At 41.8% G+C, this 15,485-nt stretch overlaps 1 protein-coding gene across 1 annotated transcript; it reads left to right on the forward strand.

The window, feature by feature from the left end:
• The first annotated feature begins 999 nt into the window (after positions 1–999).
• On the forward strand, positions 1,000–1,989 carry LOC122665487 (aspartic proteinase CDR1-like). Its single transcript, XM_043861640.1, has one exon. It carries the CDS (start codon positions 1,000–1,002, stop codon positions 1,987–1,989), a length of 990 nt encoding a protein of 329 aa, XP_043717575.1.
• The last annotated feature ends 13,496 nt before the right edge of the window (positions 1,990–15,485 follow it).

Consider the following 15,485-nt stretch of genomic DNA (forward strand, 5'->3'; position numbering starts at 1 on the left):
TGTGTAGTATGGTTCTGCACCTAAAAGTAAAGATGTTTGGTCTGTGAATTATTGGCATCATATTCAGTTCAGCTAAAACCAAGGAAAAAGCATGCTATTTGGTCATGGTTTCGACCGTTTCGACCTACTTTCGATCGAAACCGTTGGTTTTGGTTGAAACCAAACCGAAATGCTCAAAACCAGGTCGAGTTAAGGGATTTTTAAAAGTTTTAGTCAAACTCGTCTCGAAACCTGTCGAAACCGAGACAACTCAACGATTTCGACAGGTTTCGATCGAGTTCTTGTTCACTGCTCCTAGGTAACCCTTTTTGCAACACTAACCCGTGACCGGGTGCCCCACTTTGATACCAAATGTTAAGTACATGACCAATATGCCAAAAGCTCTAAAGTTGATAGAATACGTTAAATTGAAACCTTTAACCTCCCATACTAGGTTGGCCCAATCTATCACGCATATAATATATCAAGTCCCATTGGGAACATAACATATTTAGATTCAACTCTATTTTCTTAATTTATAATAAATGGGTCAACGTTTTTAGTGGGGAAACGTGGCCCTAATGCGAGCGTGAGCCAATGAGTGCATGTTAGTATCATGGGGTGGGCTTTTCACCTTTCACGGGGGCGGGGTTATAATTTTTCACCCTCAGTGCCTGGGCATAGGCGGTACACTCCTTTACAGAGACTTTTGACCATAATAAATTTTCTCACTTTTTCTCTGATACACATTCTGGCAGTTACCTCCAAATTATAAAAACATTTCTTAGACTTACTGGGTTTATTGTTCATATTAAAGACTTTCCATTTTTTATGTCGACTTAAGACATTTCCTATCACATTCTTTAATTATACATTTACTTGCCCCATTTTTTTTGGTAAGAATACATTTACTTCCCCAATTTCCCATTTAACCTCAGCTTTAGTAGCAATTCTTAGTTATAAATCTCATGTCCTCAGCCATTGTGGTGACATTCCATTCCTTATCATCGAATAGCTTCAATGGTTTTCATGGAGACTTTGTTATCTCTAATTTCTCTACTTTCAAGTGCTTTGCTACTACATGCAGCTATTGAAGGTCCCAAGCCCATCACTCTAAGTCTTATTCACCCATTCTCGCCCCACTCACCTTTCTATCCAGGGAATATAACAGACATGGAGAAGATTGATATACTTATTCAGGGCACAAACGTTCGTATTCATCATCTATTCTCGACGATGAGAGAACAAAACTGGAATGGTAGCAGTGAGGTTAACGACATAGTAGTAACAGTGCAATACACTGGTGTTCACTTTGTAACCCACGTGGGTATAGGTTCATTTCCACCTTCTCCTGGCCGAAAGGGGATACCTTATTTGTTGGCGATTGACACTGGAAGTCAATTAACATGGGTTCAATGTGAAGGTTGCAATCCTTGCTTTCCCCTACAACAACCTAATTTTCCATACAAAATATCTCAGAGTTACAAGCCTATTCCTTGTGGTGACCCAACCTGTCCAACTCCAAACCAGGATTGCTTTCAATCATTTTGTGGATTTAGGATAAGTTATGGGGAGGACCCTCCAGCCTCAACAGCAGGAGCCATTGTAAGAGAGACCTTAACCTTCTCTTCTGATTTTGGAGGTACAGAATCTTACAACGATTTGTTCTTGGGTTGTGGCCTTCAGAGCGACCATTATGAATTTCCACAACCGAATAAAATTGCTGGGGTTTTGGGCTTAGGGTTTGGAGACACTGGAACTCTTCTCTTCCTAAAACAAGTAGGCAAAAAACACTTTTCTTATTGCCTATTAAGCTCTGAACACACCAATTCTCAGTTATATATTGGAGGTACAAAGATGGTAGGACCACAAGTGCTATCAACACCATTGCTGAGAGGATCAAATGAAGCACTATACTATTTGGACTTACAGGATATTAGTATCCAAAATATTCATCTTAGATTACAGGGATCATTTTCTGAGGGTTCTGCCATAGATTGGCTCGTGTGAGAATTGGCTTTGTTCAGTACTTTGAACAGTTTCATATTCAACCATACGATAGTGGAAGTAGACCAAGAGATGTGCCAATTTTAGATCTCTGTTTCCCTAATCCGTTTGGTTTTGATAGGTATCCAACTATGACATTCCATTTCAGAGGAGCTGACCTTGTTGTGCAAGCCGATGGTATATTTACGTTCGGGAGAAATTATTTTTGTGTTCTACTTAAATCAGGCCCCGTTACACTGATTGGAGCTTTTCAGCAAACGCAACACAAGTTCTCTTATAATTTTGATTTGGGAGATAGAAGACAAGGAGAAATTGGTGCTCTTCGCTTTGCTCCTCAGGATTGTGGGTCCCCTGCTTAAGACTTTTGCGGTTGATATTGGGAGTAGGGTGGATGCCTCTTCATCTTGAAGATAAGGAGCTGCAGAATGAAATATTTATGTCTTCTTTGAAATAGTTTGTACTCAGCAATCAAAATAAATAATTCCATTAAATGACCCTTTAGTCTCATACCCAATTTCTCTAGCTAAAAATTTAATAACTAAAGATCAAATTTTAAGTAGCATTAGGGCTTCTTTTCATTTTAAAACAATAGTCGGTCCTTTGAGAACCATTTTCAAGGTATTGATCAAATATTCAATTGCCATGACAAAACATTGAGTTCAACTAGGGCTCTCACCTTGTAAACCTTATTTCCTAGATAATTTCAACTAGGGCTCTCCTTTGTACATATAACTATTGTGAAGTGAGTGAAATACATATCAGAATATTGCACAAACTCATCTTGTAAACCTTATTTCCTAGACAATTTCAACTAGGGCTCTCCTTGTATATATAACTATTGTGAAGTGAGTGATATACAAATCAGAATATTAAGCTCTAACATGGTATCAGAGCCACCAAAGGCTCAAACCGCTCAACTCTAGTCAATCACATTTCTTCCCCGCCTCCAAGTCTACCGAATTCCCCTCGTTACATCATCACCCACCACCATCTCCCCCATCACCACTTTTCTTTCCCCCCTTCTCAACTCTGCTCACCACTTTCTCTCTCTCAAATTGACTCCCAAGAATTTTCTCTTCTAGAAGAACTAACATGTTCTCTATCTCAAGGTCTAACAATTCTTTGGCTTCAATGATGGATCTCTACCATAGCCATCTAAAACCTCTATCGCTACCCTATTAGAAGAACAAGATGCAACTCTCATGAGTCTCCTTATTGTTCTCTCTCTTAAGAGGTTCTTCCTCTTATTATTGGAAAAACTACCAGTCACAAAATCCGGGATGCCTTCACAACAACATTTGGCTGTGTCTCTACTACCATAATTTGATCTTTGTATCTCGGTTTTCAGATTTGGTTCACAAACTAGAGGAACTAGTTTCCTAGTTCTTGTAGTATGCCAAACCTATCGCTGAAAAATTTGCAGCCACTGAGAAACCATTGCAACTTGAGGATTCAACCTTCACATCTTTTGTGCTCTTTGTACTAACTTCAAGGATATTGTACCTACTCTCCTTACTTGCCTAAAAGCTATCATTTATTCTAAATTTCATTGATTATTTTTTTGTCAGGAGTTACTATACTCTTCCTTCATCAGTAAGCTGACGTTGCCTGAGACGCCTGCCTCAACGGGAACTCCCACCGCCAATACTACCCATAGTGACTCTCCCTCCAATTCCCATGACTCCTAGTCTTCCCCATCTGGCAGTAAGATGGGCAAAGGCCGTGGGGGGCATGGTCATGGGGGTCGCTTCCCCAACCAGGGTGGTCGATTATGGTGTTCCATCGATAATTGTACAAACCACACTACCTACACCTATTATTAACGCCAACCCATTCATCATCAAGTCTTACTTGCAACTACCCATCTTACCTACCCCTCCTCCACCGTCTAGTCACTATGTCAACCCCCTCTCTTAAAAAATCCACACTACCCTCTCGTCTACCCTGACCTAGTACCCAAATACAGGTGTTACACATTACATTACCCCAAATCTCCAATCCCTGTACACTGTTGACAATTGCACTGGTCCAGATCAACTTCAAATTGGCAATGGTAAAGGTCGCCCTATCACTCAAATTGTTTCTACTTCTCTATCCTCCTCCTCCTCTTCTACTTCTTTTTGTTTATCTATTGTTCTCCATGTTCACTCCTTTGCCTTCACTTTATTTGAAATAATTTTCTAGCAATAATGGTGTCTTTTTCAAGTTTCATTCATCTCAGTTTTTTAAATAAAAGATATCATACAACTAAATATCAATGAGCAAAACCATAGTGCTCATTGACCACGGTACCATACGGATACCGATGTGACAGATGATCAACGTTGCCCTTCGTTCCTAACCCAGAAGCCCCTGATGCTTGCTTCATCTTTCCCTCGGTGCTGACTATGCAGCTGGACTTGTCTCTTTATCTCGACGCCTTCCTGCTTTCCTTACCGCTCCGTCAGCCTCGATTCTTGCTTTTGTTCATTGATACTGGGTTGGTGTTCAGTTAAGATCATAACCACCAGTCTCCGACCTACCATCATGGAAGTTAGCAAGCATTCATTTTAGTTGCTAGTAGCTAGTTGGCACTTGGCTCTTCCTTTAGATATGAAAGAAGAGGTGAACCTAAAGCAGCAGCCTTTCAAACTTGAAGATTAGCTTAGCTTACTCTTATTTTATATTGTTTGCAAGAAATAATAACCACAAGCGTATGGATCAATCTTAGCTATGGGTCGAACTCAAGGAGATGTATGCCTCTCTATTTTACTTACTTTAAAGCAATGCAAAGTGAACCAAATTAATTTAAGTGTTGGATTAAACTAATGATAATTAAACTAACGTACCCTTACTCACAAGCATCTATCAAAATTACGCATCTAAGGAAATTGAATTGGCATCCAAACACATAAGCATCTAACCTATCAAAACTAACATGGATTTGAAGGAATAAATTGCAGCCACACATCACAACCACAATAAAAGACAAAAGAAGAGTAGGGCTAAGAGATTAGAGAGGTGAAACCTTAAGGTGCTTGAACCAGACTGAAATTGCTTGCTTTTACCATACTTGAAATGGCGCTACCAAATCTGAAATTAAAACAAAAATAAATAAATTAAAATCCTAACACAATGCATGATAATGATAGTGAATAGAAAATAAAATCCTAAAAGCATGAGAATGAGAGTTGTCAAACCCTGCCCCTGACTGACTGGAATCTTGACTGAATGACAGGAATCCCTTACATGGCATCCAAGCACACTATGGAGTATCACTCCAGTGATTGAATTTGATGAAGAAACCCTGAGGATGTCTTCCTACATACCTGTCAGAAGATGGATTGCAGATCCCTGCAATTGCACAGCTCATAGCATAATGTATTGCCTGGACTCCAGGTATCCTCTCTCCTCTCCATAAATGTGGGTCCTACCCCTCGAAATGAGTGCAAAAGACCCTGAGTGACATGTGGGTGCAAGGCCCTGACCCTGGGTCAAACCCCTATGCAAGCCTACAGAGATACAACCTTGCTGAAATCTCTAGGCGATGCACTGGGCGATGCAGACATCACCCAGAGTGGGAAAATGTAGTTTTTCCATGATTTGATCTATGGGGACCACCCATATTGGACATGGGCACCCTCCAAACATTGAGGGAAGCCTGAGTGACCACCTCATACCCTTGTATCACTATGGATCCCACCTGTGTGCCCAGAATGACTGAGAATGCAGTCAAAAATGCATTTTCAAAAGGGGCCTTAACAGCCAAACAAACCTTAGTTAAGGGTTGGGCTATAAATAGAGGTACCTTAGGCTCATTTAGAGCTCTTGGTACTGTTGGAATCGTGGAGAGAAGGAGAAGAAAGAAAAGAGAGAAAAGAGAAGGAGAAGGAGAAGAAGAAGAAAAGAGAAGGAAAAGAGGGAGGAGACCTCACCTTGCATCTGCATCCATTCCTAGCTTGATTTCAGGTATAAAACTGAACTCATACCACTGCTGTGATGCTACTACTGATTTTCGTCCATAGATTTTTGTGTTTTTGATGGATTTCTGGCCATTGGCAGTCCAGAACAACTGGGGGCTGCCATGAACCATCTCAGACCCACCATGTAAACCTAATGCATGAAGGATCTAAGCATTTTTAGGTATTTTTGCTACTATTCTTCAGCCTAAGACCGAAACCCAGGCTATGCCAAACTACACTGCCCTATCACACTAAGAACAGGCAGTCTAGGGCCTAGATTGTGTGTCCTGGCTGCATGAAACCTAACCCTAGGTTGTAGCAGCCATAGATTGCTGTTTTACATATGAATCTAGCCTTGCATGCAGTCAAAACCCTGATTTGCAACCAAAGATATGCTGGGTTACTATTCACTGGGCTGTCTAGGTAGCTCCTAGTAGCCAAGTGGTGGGCCCAAGTGAAAATCCACAAGGACCAGTGCAAAGTATGCCCCTAGGGGTCCAAAATGACCTAACATGCATGGGGAGAGGATCCATGCACTGCCCATGATAAAAAACCTTGGAATCTCAGCTTGATTCCAGTTTTGCAATCTCTGGGCGATGCACTGAGCGATGCAGACATCACCCAGAGACATCGCCCACTGAATAAAATTTCACTGTAATGCTGATCTGACCTAGGGATCTTCACCCATGGGCCATAAATCAGTGTTGGGAGGTGGTAAATGACCAAAACACCCCTCCCCAAATCTGTCCACATGAATGAACACCTCAGGTACCCAAGTGGGCCCCATAGGGCTTGGAAACCCTATCTCTGATGGTCCTGCAACACTGTCAAGTTGGGAACTGTATTGTGAGACTAATATAACCTAGGAACATGTATCACTATGATAAATGGCCATTCTGTCCCTAGGCCACAATCTCTAGATGATGCACCGGGACATAAGCCTAAGGCCCAGTGCAAGGCCTAGAGAATTCTAAGTGATGACCAACTGTACTCCGAGTCAACCCAGTGAGCTTAGATCAACCCTTGGACATCCAAAAATAGTTTGGAATATTAAATGACAAATTTTTTATTTATATCTAGGATTTGATCCCGCGCTCGAGGCCTACAACCAGACTGCAGCCGGAACTGAATTTGCAATTGAGTTCATAGAACCAGACCCAGGTGAGTAAAATGTTATCGTGTATGTACGTGTAACAATATTAATTATGTCGACAATTTAAATTCTTTAATTATGATGTTGTGTTACTTATTCATTTAAAATTTCTCAAATATTACAAATCATGTGCTTGTTGATCAACACTGCTTGAATTTATCATGATGAATGTGATTGATAGACTAGATGCTGTAGTCGGCTTGGAAATGAGGTCGGTGGTAGCCCGTAGTATGGGATACGGTTGACATTGCCCGACTCACACGATGCAATATAGACATGGGGCTAGAGTTTCATCACCCGTGCTACGAACCCTTGCCAACAGGGGTTAAGGTGTTGGATAACTATGAGGACTATCGTAAAACCTCGAGCGTTTATGCTAGGAAGCCTCAGCACAACTGGGATGGCCCAGGGCAAATATGCCAGGAAACCTCTGGCTACAAGCTTGGGAAGTACCATTAGGTGAATCATGGCTATATGCCACATAAAGTTTATCCTCGAATTACATGTCGAGAAGCACCGAAAGGTGAATTATTATTAAGTCGGTTACCTCACAAGTTTAATCTAGAGGGCCGGTCGGGCTGACAAAGGACTAGTGAGCTGGAGCAGGCTGGTTCTCTCAGACAACTCAATGGGTGTATCGCAAGAAAGGGTAACCAAGGCCACACCTGGGAAACATGTATTGGGGATTGTAGTAGCACTAACCTGACTTAGCTGTATTGTTAGGTGGCTAATAAATAATCTGAACTTGCATATCATGTAGGAACATGTGGTTTGTTGTTGCATATGCCTGCATGATGATATGTTTTGCTCACAAGCTCGATGGGGCTCACACTCTGTTATATATGTTTTTCTTTTAGATGATTGTGCAGATCGATGCCACTGTGGCATGGAGGCTCGTTATGAGGAGGAGAGCCCTCATGATTATGATGCTATTGGTATGGACTCCGATGGAGATTGTGCTGATGATGCATGCATTCTCAGTGGTCATTGATGAAGACCAGTGGGGGCGCACTTGATGCTTTTTGATAGGAGTTTATCCCCATTTATGCTTCTTGCTTAGTTTTAGTCTTTTCTTTCTTTTTGGGGTTGAGTTATCTCGCCCTGTAAATATATGTATTTCCTTTTGGCTTATGTATATGACAGTTATACTTTTTCAGTTTGTGGGTGTAATGGGGAATGTATTAGACTCACTTATGTATATATCTCATCACCATTCCCGTATCGCTATGCTTTCTCTTTCTTTGTTATAATTGTAGATTATCTGCAACACTCTGATCTTACTTGAAGTAATGTAAAGAATGTGAGACCATGAATGTATTAACTGCTTCTAGATCCGTGGGATTTGGTGGATTATCGTTACGTAATTCGGGTCACCTACTTAATCCTCCCAAGGGGTGGTTTGGGGTGTGACAAAGCTTGGTATCAGAGCATGAGGTTCTTCTTACATTCACGGGATGCAGAATAGCAATATTAAGCTACCAACATTAAAACATGTAATAACGTAAAAGTTATAGGGGAGGTAGATATAATTAAAAGACAAAGATGCATAATTACACTAATATAAAGCAAATTGTGGCTAAGCCACTACAAGAAGTTTGATTGAAAGTATTACTTTCAATTTACATAGGCAGACAAAAAAAAAAAAAACATACACCATGAACATAAAAAAAAATTACTACATTTTTTTTTATTTTTTATTTTTTTTATCTATACAAAAGTAAGATAAAAGTCGGAACCACGTAAGGTCAAGTCAGACTAGAGCATGGAAGCTGGCTGGAGTACTACTCTGTCAGTGGTAAATCACTCGGTGGAGGCTGAGACTTGCGTGAGTCAACATGGTAGAAGGTATCCCAGAAGTCTAGACGCTACTCTACAGATACCACTCTACTCTCTAGAGATGAGAAGCCCCGATCCATCCTGGTCGCCGTATCAGTGAGCTAATTGCTGAGGCCCTGGAACTGAGACATCACCTGTGACCACTCAAATGACTCTGGCACATGCGAGCTAGTGGCACCTGTTGCCTCATACGGGGGCAAATCTGTGAACTGTGTATCAATCCCCTCAAAGTCGCCCTCCTCTCTCTGCTCATCTCCCTGCATCTCACCCTGCACATCTCCTTGCTCCTCATCTCCCTGCACCTCCATCTGCTCACCCTCCTCTAGATTACTACCTGGCTCCCCTGGTACCTTCATCTTTAAGATCGAGGTCTTGTTGATGGGCCTAGACCTGTCTCTCTCCATATACTCACCACCCATGGGAACCTCGAAGTATTTGAAAACCAAAGTAAGTTCCCATATGGAAGGTTCCCATCTGAAGGGTTCTGGGCATGGTATAACATAGCCTGAAGCAATATGTACGGGAGGTTTATCACTGGACCCCCCTTGCCTGCTCCCAGTAGTCAATAGGTAATGTAGGCTCTCATCATAGAAATACTGCCCCTGTTTTTGCCTTTCGGGTAGATGTTGTATAAAACACATCTACTGATGATGCAAGCACTAGGCTTATAGGAAGCCTCAGACCTAGGAGTGCTCTCAGAACTAGTCAATGCTTTGAAGACCTTTCCCCTAGTCTCCAAAGAGAACATTTCAGAAATATCAACCCTGGGCTTATAATAACACCCCTCACCAGTATCTGGCAGCCCTAGGATCCCTACTAAGGTGGCAGTGGTCAGTCTAATGTCCACCCCCTTGACTCTGCTCTCCAATCCTAACTCCCGTGCCCCAGATGGCACTAGGTTATAATAAAAATATCAAACCAAGTTGGGATAACATTGTTCAGTAGGTGATAGCATAGAGGTCCAACCCAAAATGTTGAACCTGGTGTACAAATTGTACCGGTGAAAGTCATCCACCTGTACTACCCTTCCGTTAACAATCTTAAGGGACCTAAACTTACTCCAGTCCCTAGCATGCTCGTACCTAGATAATAGGAACCGATCGAGATCCAGCTCCTTGGATGATGAATCTTCCCTAGGAGAAGTAGGTGGCACAGAAGAGTATGAGGAATGCTCACTCTCGGACCATAGCCTCTTGCGTGCTACGGATTTCCTTGCCGTTTTGTGGCTAGTAGACATTAGGCTACAAAGAGAGAAGAAAAGAAATAGTTAGGGCATGAGAAAGTGAGAAAACCCTAGCCAAAACAAGAAAAACAAAGAAAATGACCTAAAGTTAGGAAATAGGTAAAGCATCTTACCTAAAGTTGCGTAGAACCGTGGGGGACCCTTGGAAGTGGGAGGAATTGGTGTGGAAAAGGTCAAACTAAGCTCCAAAGCTTTGCCCTAGGTGTTTAGGGAACTTTAGAAAAGAAATGAAGTGAATGGGGCCCTCTTGGAGTGTTATATCTAAGCCCCGATTCTCTGGGCGATAGCACTGGGCGATGCATCTAACGCCCAGAGATTAAATTTTTGTTGTTTTTGAGTAACAGCTTATGGAAAGTTGGATTTTTGCCTAAAAACACTTCAATAAACATAAAAAAAAAAACATGAATTTTTATAAAATATTCATATAAAGGGAATAACATGTATAAACAAAATTATTATTTAAACTAATTAATTAAATAAATCCAAATAATACCTAATAACCTATTTAGGGGAGTATAGCCAATGCTTGGGGATTTAGGAATTTTCTTTTTGTATGTAAATAAATATTCATAGATAAATGTGTCTATGCCTATATGTAAATAGTGTGTGCATAAATATTTAATATTATGTGCCCAATACTATGCATGTATGAACCGAGTGGTGTGATGCTATGCAAAATTTGAACAAAGATATTAGGTATGTTGTAATATGTACCTATGAGGCTTAGGGAGCGTAGATCTTTCCATACCCACAGCCTAGGCCAACCAAGAATAGGATTCAATAGATTGTCCAGTCAAGTTGAACCCCTAGATGTTAAGATGCCTCGAGCCAACCCATTTGTTTTCCCTGCTCATGATTACTTAAATTCCTATAACCATGTACTTAATTCTTTTAATTAAGTATTTATAGTAACTTGATGCCTAGAACCTCTTCATGACAAGACTTACTATCTCAGTCAAGCCTGGAGACCCTACCATCATGCGATACATTAGGCAACTAAGGAGAAGACTGATCAAGATACGTGAGATACGAGCTCGTGCCGAGAACCAATTAGTAGTTTACTTAGCTCTTGCGAACGCTAGTGAACATGTGGATCGAGCTACCTATCTATATCTAGCAGATGAAGTTAGAGGTGACAGAGCCTACTTTTACGTGTAGAACGTTATCACCAGTTGGAAGTTACAGAGACTAACCTGCTAGACTCAGGTACATAATTAAAAGATTCTTTATGTAAAAAAAAATTATTAATTAAAGTTTATTATTTAGTGTCATGCATAGTGAAACACCGCATCAAATACCTAAAGAATAAAAATACAAGTAAAAGGGGACTGTACAAAAAATATATATATATAAAAAAAAATATACATAATAATCTTGCTGGTATGGCAACATAAATCACTAGAACTGTGGAATAAGTGTGTACATGTCTTAACTAGGAATTATTCTATTGACCCCGAAAGGAAATGTTGGATTATTGAGTGTGTTGCTCTTTTCAGAAAAGGCAACCATGGTCAATAAAAGAAGTTCTCAAGGTGGTCTGAAAGGAAAACGCCCTCGTGTTATACCGGAGGTTGAACTGCCAAACGGGAGTAAGGTCCAAAATTCTGAAGCATCGGCTGCTTCGTCAGGGGCACCAGTGACAGCTCAAGCCACTGCTACAGCACCTCAGTCGGGTATGGCAGCCGGTGAGGCGAGTGTCTTCATGACTCCTATGATGCGGACCATGCAACAACAACAAGAACTGTTGGGACAGATGTGTACGCAGTTCGCAACCATGAAGCATGAGCATGCAGCACCCCCTCCACCACCTAACCAGCCCGTACTTTTCCCACCACTTGTGCCTCAACACTTGGCGGAAAACTCTACCACTAAGGTAATGGAGAGATTCAAGAAACTCCAACCACCTGCATTGTCAAACCCTGCTCCTGACAGGTTGGATTTTTGATTGAAGGGCAGGAACCCCTCACCAGGCAACCAGGATAACTGTGGAGCATCACTTCACTCAATGAGATCAATGAGAATACTTTGAACAGGTTTCCTTATATACCTGTCAGAAGATGGATAGCAAATCCCTGCAACTGTGCAACTCACAGCTTGATATATGGTTTGGATCCCAGGTAATCTCTCTCCTCTTTATAATGGTGGGACCCACCTCTGGAAAAAAAAAGTGTAAAATCCCCTATGTGGCATGTGGGGACAAAGCCCTGACCAAGGGTCAAACCCTTGTGCAAGCCCCATTGAATTTCAACTTGCTGGAATTCTTTGGGCGATGGCATTGGGCGATCTAGCAAGGCCCAGTAACATCGTCTAGTGGCTATTTTTGTATATTTTATTGAATTTTATTTATGGGGACCACCCAATATGAATATGGACGCCCTCCACTGATAGAGGGGAGTCTGAGGGACCACCTCATACCCTTGGTTCACTGTGGACCTCACCAGTGTACCCAAAATCAGTTAAAATCAGTTTAAAAACTGATTTTTAAAAGAGGCCTTCCCAGGTAAACAAGCCTCAGTGTGGGCTGAGCCTATAAATAGGAAGGTCTTGGGCTCATTTAAGAGCCCTTGACAGATCTGAAATCCATGGGAGAGAAGAGAGGAAAGAAAGGAGAAAAAGAAGAAAAAGGAGAAGGAAGAAGGAAGAAGAAAGAAAGGGGGAGGTGCTGCCACCCATCTCAGCTGGAACCGAGCCCTCTCTCAGCCATTTCAGGTATAAAAATACCTATGCACCTCTGCTGTCCCCATCTCTCCTCTGCATTTGATGTATTTCCACTCCCTGGACAGCCCTAAACAGCTAGGGTTTGCCAAGATCAGCTCCAGATCTGCCATGTAAACCTTGTGCATGGAAGATCTGGGATTTACATGCATTTTTATTAGGCTATTGTGCTGTTCCTTGGGCCAAAACCTGGCTGTGCACACTGACAGTTTGCCCTATTGCCCTATGATTTGGAACCCTGGGTGCAAGCCAAGGCTGCAAAGACCTAACCCTAGGTAATCACAGCCATGAAACCCTGTTTTGCATCCATTTCCAGCCCTGCATGTTGCTGAAACCAGATTTCCAAGCTTGGTAAAACCCTATGACACTATTTACTGGGACTGTCTGGGCAGCTTGATGGTGGACCTGATGGACGATCCATCTGGATTAAGAGGTAGGTCACCCCAGGGGCTACCTGATCCCCCAAACATGCAGAGGATCAGGATTGGGCATAACCTGAAAAGCCCAGCCTTGGAATCTCAGCCCATTGTCGATTTGCAGCCTTTGGGCGATGCACTGGGCGATGTCAGAGCCATCACCCAGTGAATGGAAAGTTGTTGTTTTGCTAATCTGACTTTGGGGAATCTCACCCTTTGGATTTTGGACACTGTGCAAGCTTTGGAAATGACCAAAAAGCCCTTCCCCACATCTGTCCTTAATTGGAGAATGCTTGGGAACCCAAGTAGGTCCTGCAGGTGAAGAAACCCTGCTGTGCTTGGTCCCACAGCACAGACAAGCTGTGGACAGCACTGTGTACTTGATCTGACCTAGGGTTAGGTACAACCATTGAAATGACTATTTTACCCTTTATGCCATTGACACTGGTTGAGGCACCGGGACATGAGCCTAAGGCCCAGTGATCCCAAATGAGTACCAACCAAGTACTGGGTCAACCCAGTAAGATTAGGTTAACCCTAGGAGTACCAGTGATAGAATGAAACCCCAATATAACAACTTTTGATTTATATCTAGGAATTGATCCCGCGCTCGAGGTCAACAACCAGACTGCTGTTGGAACTGAGTTTGCAACCGAATATCTAGAACCAAACCCAGGTGAGTGAATAATGTTATCATTCGTGTATGTGTAATTATGATTTAATGCCGGTTAACATGAATTGAAATTATTAATGTTATGTTATTTGCTTTTATTTTAAGGTACTCAAATCACTGCATAATGACTGTCTATTGATCAACACTGTGAATTCTTGTATGATGACTGTGAATGTTAGACTAGATGCCATAGTATGGGATGCGATTGACACCACCTGACTCATACGATGCCATATAGACCTGGGGCTAGAGTTTCATCACCCGTGCTACGTACCCTTGCCAACAGGGGTTTAGGTGTTGGATGCCTGTGGGGGCGACCATCAGAAAATGAGAAATGAGAAGAAGAAATGGAAAGAACACCGGAATGGTGCATGAAATGAAAAGAACACCGGAATGGTGATATGAGCTATATGCCGGGCTATAAGCCAGAAAAGAAAAGAAAAAAATGAAATTGATTGTCCCATGGGTTAATCACAGAGGGCTAGTTGGGCTGACCTTGGTGATTGATGTGGGAGCTAATTGGTCCTCTCCGACAACTCAATGGGTGTATCGCAGGAAGGGGTTAGAAGCCCGCACCAGGGATACATGTATTGGGGATTGTAGCAGCACAGACCTTACTTAGTTGTATTGTTAGGTGGCTAATAATAAACTGGACTTGCATTTCATGTAGGATCATTTGAACTGTGAATTGTTATTGCATGTGCATGCATGATTGATATTATTTTCTCACGAGCTCAGTGGGGCTCACACTCTGTTATACATTGTTTTTCTTAGATGATTTTGCAGATAGATGCCAGTGTGGCCTGGAGGGTTATATCGAGGAGGAGAGTCCTAGTAGTTACGATGATGTTGGTGTGGACCCCGATGGAGGTTATACCGATCCTGCGTACTTTCTCGGTGGTCATGGATGAAGACCATTGAGGGGTGCTTCTGATGTTTTGTTGTGGGGACTCCTTTTTGTTTTGCTAGGACTTTTCCCTATTTTGACTGTGGATCAGTTGTAGTTTCTTTTTACTTCTTTTTGGGGTTGAGTATGCTCTCCCTGTATATGTCTATGTATGTAGTTCTGTACTTATCAGTTTGGTTTCTTTGTTTGTGGGTGGAGGGAAATGTACAAACTATCTTATGTATATATTATCACCATTTCCCCGTATCGCTATCCTTCCTTTTATTATTGAATTTTAGTTTATTTTTTGCTACACTCTGATCTTGCCTATGGTAAAGTGATGGTTGTGGTTCCATGATCGTAAGCACAGCTTCTAGATCCGTGGGATTTGGCGGATTGCCGTTATGTAATTCGGGTCACCTACCCAATCCTCCTAGGGGGTGGTTTGGGGTGTGACAGAGCTTGGTATCAGAGCGTGAGGCTCTTCTTACGATTATGGATTGCAGACTAGGACTAATAACTTTTAAACAATAAAACTTGTAACAGATAAAAGCTACCGGGGAGGTAGATGCAAATAAGTAAAGAAGCAAGATTTTCACTAAATCAACAATAATTACATAAGTTTGATTGCAAAAA

This window comes from Telopea speciosissima, chromosome 6, assembly GCF_018873765.1.
Source record: "Telopea speciosissima isolate NSW1024214 ecotype Mountain lineage chromosome 6, Tspe_v1, whole genome shotgun sequence".
Lineage (NCBI taxonomy): Eukaryota > Viridiplantae > Streptophyta > Magnoliopsida > Proteales > Proteaceae > Telopea > Telopea speciosissima.

Coding starts and splice junctions, on each gene's coding strand:
- LOC122665487 (XM_043861640.1), top strand. CDS start 1,000: ATGGTTTTCATGGAGACTTTGTTATCTCTAATTTCTCTACTTTCAAGT.